The sequence below is a fragment of the Hevea brasiliensis genome, chromosome 11 (genome assembly GCF_030052815.1).
Source record: "Hevea brasiliensis isolate MT/VB/25A 57/8 chromosome 11, ASM3005281v1, whole genome shotgun sequence".
In the NCBI taxonomy this organism is placed as follows: domain Eukaryota; kingdom Viridiplantae; phylum Streptophyta; class Magnoliopsida; order Malpighiales; family Euphorbiaceae; genus Hevea; species Hevea brasiliensis.
In genome coordinates, this window is record NC_079503.1 from 95,581,646 (window position 1) to 95,590,796 (window position 9,151).

General features: G+C 40.1%; 1 protein-coding gene across 1 annotated transcript; it reads right to left on the reverse strand.

The window, feature by feature from the left end:
* On the reverse strand, nucleotides 1-1,298 carry LOC131170369 (cysteine-rich receptor-like protein kinase 25). Its single transcript, XM_058129420.1, has 4 exons — nucleotides 879-1,298; nucleotides 676-832; nucleotides 326-438; nucleotides 1-60 (listed from the first exon to the last, which is right to left on the reverse strand). The coding sequence occupies exons 1-4, from the start codon at nucleotides 1,296-1,298 to the stop codon at nucleotides 1-3; spliced, it is 750 nt and encodes a 249-aa protein (XP_057985403.1).
* Between the last annotated feature and the right edge of the window lie 7,853 nt (nucleotides 1,299-9,151).

Here is a 9,151-nt window from a genome sequence, read left to right on the forward strand (position 1 = left end):
CTATCGTTGAGAGCTCTCTCTTTTCGCTTTTAGGTTAACAATCTCCATTGAGTCAAGTGTCTGTTTGGTATTAAAATTGAATGGTTAAAAATATGTTTTTTTTTTCTTTTAAATATTATGTTAGATATTGTTGAGAAAAAATTTATTTTATTATTTTAATTTTTTTATAATTAAAATTTATTAAATTTAATTTTAAATTATTTTTTAATACTTTTTAATTTATATATTTAAAAAAGTAATTCTTTTTAATATCATTCAGGCTTTAAATGAATTAGTTACGATTTGCACCTATAATTAAAAAAACTTGGCAAAAAAAAAAAAAAACCTCTGTCAAAGGTGAACCACCAAATTTAATATTCTGAGCCATGTAAGATGTGACCATTGAAACAGCAGCACCTGGTTTAGCAATAATTCTAGCAGAATTTTTTTCATTGTTATCTGTTTTTAAAATAAATTAACAGAGCACAATAGAGAGAGAAATTGGGGCAACAATGGCTACAATTGTAACAGCTGAGATGCCGCTTTTTCCTGTGTAAATCGAGAAATATCAGGTAGATAATATCGTCACTTTCCTATAAGGATGATGACGAGGAATAAAGGATAACTTCCAACAACAGCCACTGGCCCCTTGGAAATTATCATTTTTAACCTTAAACAGTATAAGTCAACTAGTACCTTGTGGTCTTGTTGCACCTGAAGGAGAGGGAGGAGAAGGTACCGCGCCGGTTGCATTATCAAACTCATATATCTCATACCGAATATTACAGCTTGGAAATAAGACTCTTCCTCCTTGCTTTCCAATGCGACAATTTGGCAACCGAGAGATAGCTACCTGAAGATATTGAGGACAATCAGAAACAGATAGGTCGGGGGTGCACTGCGTAAGTGTGTAGAGCTTTTGACGCTATGTAAAATTCACTTATTGCGAACTTTTTGGCACGTGATGAAGCGTTTGCGGCCTGTGAAGCTGTATCGTCTATAGTGATCATCAATGGCTCCTCAAAACGTTCTTGAACTGTTATATTCTGTGAGTTCCACAAGTACACAACAGGTTCTTTGGCCATACTGGAAAAGATGAACTCGTTTGAATTACGTAGTAAGTATTCATCCTCTTTTTGAGTGAGGCAGAGTTGGACAATGTCTCGGGTGGCCAAGGTGACACAATCTTTACAAACATCGGCGCTAAGGTCACCACGGCAGAGATAGAGGCCATAGACATTGTCAGGGTTCTGCCCCGTAGAGGTGTTATAGAACCCACTGCTGAGGGTTGAATTGGAGGAAAGAGGAGAGGAGGACATTCAGATTGTCCTGGTAGGTGCTGTTTCTGGTGTAAGTAGTTGAGTTTTTGCAAATGTGATAACGGTAAGTGACCTGTGCTTCAATGGTCATGCTAAGGCTGAACAGCGAGGAAAGTAGGATTATGAAGAATGTAAGAGTATGCATTTTGGTGAGCATGTTTCCTTGGAGACAACTGGAAAGTGCTTTGTGTCTGCCGGGGTGTACATATATATATATATATATATATATATATGCGTGTGTGGATAATAAAACACCCTTACATATTTAATATAATTAACTAATTTAATTACTGTAAAAATATTAATTAAGTAATTAATTAATTGATATAAAGACCTAATTAAAGAAAATTTAGGGACACTAATTTAATAAAAAAAATCTATAAAAATCTATATATAATTAATTAATTAATTGATATAAAGACCTAATTAATAAAAATTTAGGGACACTAATTTAATTTAGGGACACTAATTTAATAGTTTATTTCAATTTTTTTGCCATATTTTGAGCATGTAGGAGATTCAAATATTCAATCTGTCACCTGGAATTGTCTCTTTTATTGAATCTAGCTATTATTTTGGAAGTTCCAAGTGAGTGGTGATTATAGTACATGGCACCGTTTTAACCCCTTTTAAAATTTATTAGCATTAAATTTGTTATTAAATGAAATTTTAAATCAATATTTTAATAATTATTTTACATGTGATTTTCTATAGTTTTATTTTATTATTGAATTTTATTCTGATTTTGATTAAATATTTGATTTTGTCAATTATCTCTGCATTAGAGCCATTAGGATTCTGGGAACAGGCTTTTAATGTCTTTATATTAATTGATATCTGACTATAAATATTACCGATGTGTTACACTGAATTGATTTGAGATGGATTTAATCTTATTGACTTTATGAAATAATTGAAATAAACTATTACAATTGCACTATCAGTTATTATTTGCTATATGAAATTTTTATTGATTTTGATTGATTTGTACAAATTGATTTTCTGTTTTAAATTGGTACCTGTACCCAAAATCTATATTTGTTATCTAGCCCCACCGTGTGGACTATCACGGTATTAGGTTGCATTGTTGAGTTATGTATCATTTCAATTTTGTCACAACCCAACCTATGGGCCGGACCGGCACTAGGACCTGAGCCAGCCTAAAGCCTCCAAGACCCGTAATAAGCCTAACTATTTCTCAACCCAACTCTAAGGCCCATTTGGGCCCAATTTCAAGAATTCAGCCGGACAGAGTCCGACCATAAAGTGGACCTTTCAACGGAGAGTTTTTGACTCACCCGACCTGTAAACATAATATATAATCAATTGGGGAGCTCAGCTCACCCTCCACATACTCATAACAACATAAAAATAAATGGGAGCTCAGCTCCCTCATCCAGTATGCATATAATAATAAGTTTACATGCATATAATAATAAGTTTACAGGTCTAACATGGTAATTATATTACAGACCCAAATCAAATGAATATTTCTAACACATGCGGAAATCTAGAAGTTAACAGAATTTTACAAACATGAATAGACGACCTGCGAAGGAGAAAAGCAGGTTAACCACAACAATAATCCTCCTGTAGCCTGGAAAAATATTGAACATGAGTGAACGTTCGACTCAGAGAGTAAAATATCAATTTTAACCATAATCTCTATAACTATCTAAAGCTAATGCACCCTGTAGAGTGAAATGCAACATCGTCAATATTTTCACATCATAACAGTAAAAAGGTAATTTGGAGCACTCACACACCCGATAATGTCAAACAATATATATATGGGAACTGATCCCCTATACAGCTCTCTTAATCCAACCTGTGCCAGCGAAGAACTCAAGCTCGGACTTCCACTTAATAAACCAAATCGGGGTCCTAGTGAAGAACTCAAGCCGTGCTACCCCGAAGGACCAGGTCCCAGCGAAGATCTCAAGCCGTGTCTACCCGTCCTGTCCATAGCCAACACTACATCACACGCACGCCAACGCACGCACACTGCTTCAAATTACCACAACAACATCCATGGCACTTTAACAGTTGTGAATGCAACATAAAATGTGCCTAGAGTTTAATTACATAGATATATACATATAAGTGATGCATGGGCATGCTTGAACATATAATAATATCGAAATTACAATTAAAATTAATATTTTACTCACAAACTTAATGATCCTTTGTGGCGGTGGCGGAGAAAGAAGGTCATCGGCTCACTGAAAATTTTGTTCTGATTATTTAGTACATTTGACTCAATACAAACTAAGAAAGGACAAAAGATGTCCTAAGTCGTGCCGAAAATTCAGCAGAGTCTCCCCTATACCTAGGACCTACCCAACCTGCAAAAAGGCTTAAAACACACTTCTATATCCACAAACCATATATCCACAACTCAATCACATCACACAACCCCTCCTGGGCCCATCCAAACAGTCATCAATCATACGATGTAAAATTACAGTTTAGTCCCTATAATTGACCTTTTTGCAAAAACTACCCAAATAAGTTCTAAAAATTCTAAAACTTTGCCTCGCGGTCCTTAGTGATATTAATAAGCTAATGCAAAAAGAATCATAATTTTATGAGCTACCACGAATATTTTATGGATTTTTTAATCTCATTCAAGCACTAGAAAATTACGAAAAAGCAAGGTTCAGGTTTACCTATGCCGATTTCGACTTCGGGGACGCACTCTGAACGTCTGACAACGGTGGGGTAGCCAAAACTTGGCCTAATTTAGAGACTTTTTCGGTAGCCTGCCTGTCTGTCCGGAAATTCATAGACTCGGGCAACCATCGAATTTCCGGGAATTGAAGGTATTTACTCGAAGCCCACAACACGGGGGTTAGTATAAAATTTTTTACGATATTTTCTAAGCTCATTTAATACTCGAAAAAATACTACGAAATTTCATGGGACCCATCAAAAAACGGTGTCAGAAAATTTTGAAATTTATATTGTCGCGAAGGTCTCGACGAGTGGAGCGCTCTGGTACTCTCGGTTTTCTCGTGGGGTTCACGGTTTGCGAGAAATCTAGTCTAAAAGTCAAAATGGGCTAAAATTTCCTAAACAAAAATTGGACAAACCGCTCAATGGATTTTGGTGTTCTTGGTGTCTATGAAAAACTCTCGAGGTGTAGATGGTGTTTGACATAAGACCCGGCCCAATCGGTGGCTGAATCGGCCGGATTTTGGCCGGGAAGCCAAAATGGTGTGCACGCGTAGGTGGGTCTTTGCGCACGTTTTCCAGCCGCCTGAAGCGTCGGCCGGCAGTGGGGAGGCGCTGAGGTGGTGCGTCGGCGAGGTGGGGAAGGCTGGGTGGCGGCGGCGTGGCCTGGGGGTGAGGGAGGAGAGAGAAAATGGGAGAGAGAGGAAGAGGGATGGGACGCGCGGGGGAAGGGAAGAAAAGAAGAAGAAGACCGGTCTGATTCAACCGGTCCGATCCGATCCGATTCAATTCGACCGGTCTGATTCAAGATACAAAATTTTAAATTTTTTACTCTGCCTTGGGACAAAAAACGAGGCCCGAAAATTTCGAAAAAATTTTAGAAAGCTCAGAAAAATTCGTAGAGTCCAAATATATTTTTAGTTTTGCCACGTGATCTTTAAATTAATTTTTAAAAATCATCAAAGTTTTATATTTTCGAAAAATCAAACCCGATTTCTAAAACCAGAAAAATCTCAAATAATTTCCCAAAATTTAATTAAAATAAAATATCAATATTTACCCAAAAATAATAAATTTAAAAATTAGGGGTATTACATTCTTCCTCCCTTACAGAAAATTCGTTCTCGAATTTTACACAAGGCAAAATAAAGTACAGAATTATACATTTAATAGATAAGGGTACTTGCTACGCATGTCTCGCTCTGACTCCCAGGTGCACTCTTCCACTGACTGGCTCCTCCATAAAACTTTTACCATAAGGATCTGTTTTGATCTTAGCTGCCTCACTTGGTAGTCCACTATGGCTACAGGTTGCTCCTCAAATGTCAAGTTTTCTTTCAGCTCTATTACATCCAGCTGTAGCATATGAGAATGATAAGGTATGTATTTCCTGAGCATGGAGATGTGAAATACAGGATGAACATGAGAAAGGTTGGGTGGTCGCTCCAACCGGTAGACAACTGCTCCAACTCTATCAGTAACCTCAAAAGGTCCAATATACCGGGGTGTCAACTTGCCATTCTTTCCAAATCTCATGACTCCCTTCATCAGAGAAACCTTCAGGAATACATAGTCGCCTACTGCAAGCTCTACATCCCTCCGTCTGGGGTCTGCATAACTCTTCTGCCTACTAAAAGCTGTTTTCAATCGTTCCTTGATTAAAAGATCTATCTTTGTAGTGTACTGCACTAGGTCTACATCATGCACCTTCGCTTCTCCCATTTCCGTTCAACATAGAGGAGACCTACACTTTCTTCCATATGCCTCATAGGGTGCCATCCCTATGCTGGAATGGTAACTGTTGTTGTAGGCAAACTCCACCAAAGGTAGCTGATCATCCCATTGGCCTCCAAAATCCAAAACACTCATGCGAAGCATGTCTTCCAGTGTTTGGATTGTCCTTTCGGACTGTCCGTTTGTCTGATGGTGGAAAGCAGTACTAAAGTTTAACTGTGTACCAAGTGCCTCCTGCAACTTTCTTTAAAATCGAGAAGTGAACTGGGGCCCTCTGTCAAATATTATGGAAGCAGAAACTCCATGCAATCTGACTATTTCTCGAATGTAGAGCCGGGCGTACTGTGCAATAGAATATGTGGTCTTCACAGGCAAGAAGTGAGCTAATTTAGTCAGACGATCTACAATTACCCATATTGAACCATATCCTCGCGTGGTACGAGGCAACCCAGTCACAAAATCCATAGTAATCATCTCCCACTTCCATTCTGGGATAGGGAGCTCTTGCAACTTCCCTAATGGCCTCTGGTGTTCAAACTTCACCTTTTGACAAGTTAAGCACTTGGACACAAAGTCTGCTATGTCTCTCTTCATGCCATTCCACCAATAGCTATCTTTCACATCATGGTACATCTTGGTGGAGCCTGGTGGGACATTGTACAGTGTATAGTGTGCCTCTCACATGATTTCATTTCTAAGATTGTCCACATCGGGCACACATATCCTGGAACCTTGCACTAGGGTGCCATCATTGGCAAATCCAAACTCACCACCTTCACCCTGCTATACTCTTTCTATGATCTTCATCAATTGTTGGTCTCTGTGCTGGGAAACTCTGACTCTATCTCGCAAGTCTGGCCTCACTGAAAAATGGGCTAACAATACCCCCTCATCTGAAAGATCTAGGATTAAACCTTGATCCATCAACTCATGTACTTCCTGAATCAACGGTCTCTTCTCCGCTGATACATGCCAAGCTGCCAGAAGATTTTCTACTCAAAGCATTTGCTACTACATTGGCCTTCCCAGGGTGGTACTGGATGGTACAATCATAGTCCTTTAGAAGCTCCATCCATCTCCTCTGAAAGATCTAGGATTAAACCTTAATCCATCAACTCATGTACTTCCTGAATCAACGGTCTTTTCTCCGCTGATATGTGCGCCAAGCTGCCAGAAGATTTTCTACTCAAAGCATCTGCAACTACATTGGCCTTCCCAGGGTGGTACTGGATGGTACAATCATAGTCCTTCAGAAGCTCCATCCATCTCCTCTGTCTCAAATTTAAATTCCTCTATTGGAAGATGTACTTCAAACTCTTGTGGTCGGTATATATCTCGCACACTTCACCATACAGGTAGTGTCTCTAGATTTTTAGTGCAAAGACTACAGCCGCCATTTCCAAATCATGGGTGGGGTAGTTCTGCTCATGCCTCTTCAGCTGCCTTGAAGCATAAGCCACTACTTTGCCATTCTGCATCAAAACACACCCTAAGCCAACTCTGGAGGCATCACAGTACACGGTATATCCTTCACCACTCATCGGTAGTGTCAACACAGGGGCGGTGGTTAGACACTCGTTAAGCTTCTGGAAACTCTCCTAACAGTCATCTATCCAAATGAATGGAACATTCTTCCGAGTTAACTTAGTTAGGGGAGCCGCTATCCTGGAAAAATCCTGTAAAAAACGCCTATAGTAGCTAGCTAGACCCGGAAAACTTTGCACCTCAGTGACTGTTGTAGGCCTAAGCCAATCAGTTACAGCTTCAATTTTCTTGGGATCCACTTGAATGCCATCACTAGAAACCACATGTCTTAAGAATGAGATGCTTTCTAGCCAAAATTCACATTTTGAAAATTTGGCATATAGCTGGTGATTCCTCAAAGTTTGCAACACCATCCCCAAATGCCACACGTGTTCTTCCTCGGTCCGAGAGTATACCAAAATGTCATCTATGAATACGATGACAAAACGGTCCAGGAATGGCCTGAACACCCTGTTCATCAAGTCCATGATGGCTGCTGGTGCATTAGTGAGTCCAAAAGACATCACCAAGAACTCATAATGACTATATCTTGTCCTGAATGCCGTTTTGGACACATCCCCATTCCTGATTCTCAACTGATGGTAGCCTGATCGCAGGTCTATCTTGGAAAAGAATCTACCCCCTTGGAGCTGATCAAACAGATCATCGATCCGAGGAAGTGGATACTTGTTCTTCACAGTCACCTTGTTCAGCTGTCTATAGTCAATACACAACCTCAAGGACCCATCTTTCTTTCTCACAAATAGAACAGGAGTGCCCCAAGGTGAAGTGCTCGGATGTATAAAACCCTTGTCCAAAAGCTCCTGTAGTTGCTCCTTTAGCTCTTTCAATTCTATTGGTGCTATCGTGTAAGGCGGCATTGATATGGGGTTTGTACCCGGAACAACATCAATGCAGAACTGTATTTCCCTTTCTGGTGGTAACCCTGGAAGCTCCTCAGGAAATACAGCCATGAATTCTCTGACAACAAGAATATTTTCCATGTTGACACCTTCTATAGATGTATCTCTCACCAATGCCAAATACCCTTGACATCCATGCATCAACATTTTTCTAGCACTAATTGCTGACACCAAATTATATGGAGCCACGCTCCTGTCACTATCAAAACTAAACTCTTCCACACCAGGTATGTGGAAATATATCTTTTTGTTCCTGCAGTCTAAAGTGGCATAATGGGTTGCCAACCAATCCATCCCCAAAATTACATCGAAATCTATTACTGGTAGAGGAACTAAGTCTGCTAGGAGAATCTTTCCATCCACTACTACTGGGCTACCCGGAAAAACCATATCTACATATATGTTGTCACTAAGCGGGGTAGCTACAAACAAAGGACATTCTAAAGTTATAGGGTTTTTACCCAATCTCATGGCAAACACTGGAGAGACAAATGAGTGCGTAGCACCCGGATCTATAAAAAACACGAAGCTTATAGGAACAGACTAGAAGAATACCTACCACAACTGCATTGGAAGCCTGAGCATCCTGGTGGGTCAGGGTGAAAACCCGAGCTTGACCCCTACTCTGGGTTGCGTAACTCGACATCGACTTCTACCTCCTGACCGCCTCCAAATCCACGCCCCTTGTCCTCGCCCCTGGCCATCGAATCGATCGCCGCCATGCTAGAAGCACTGGGATACAACTGACAAGGACCATTTGCAACAGAACCCTGTGACCCCATCTGTGGCTCACTGAACACGGGGCATTCCTTAGCAAAGTGACCTGGTTGGCCACACCTGAAGCATACTCCTGAACCCATCATACAAGGTCCTGAATGTCCTCTTCCACATTGTGCGCAAGGTGCCAAGGAGGATTCTAAACTAGACCCAGAACTGCTGTACCTCGAACTGTGACCACTGCTGGATCCATACCCTGGTTTGAATCCTCGAGATTTGTGT

Bases quoted from the DNA above. Each gene is read 5' to 3' on its own strand.
- LOC131170369 (XM_058129420.1), bottom strand. From the start codon at position 1,298: ATGTCCTCCTCTCCTCTTTCCTCCAATTCAACCCTCAGCAGTGGGTTC. The intron at 833-878 runs GTGCACCCCCGA...CAATATCTTCAG, and splicing joins AAGCTCTACACACTTACGCA to GTAGCTATCTCTCGGTTGCC. The intron at 439-675 runs GTACTAGTTGAC...TTTTAAAAACAG, and splicing joins AGGTGCAACAAGACCACAAG to ATAACAATGAAAAAAATTCT.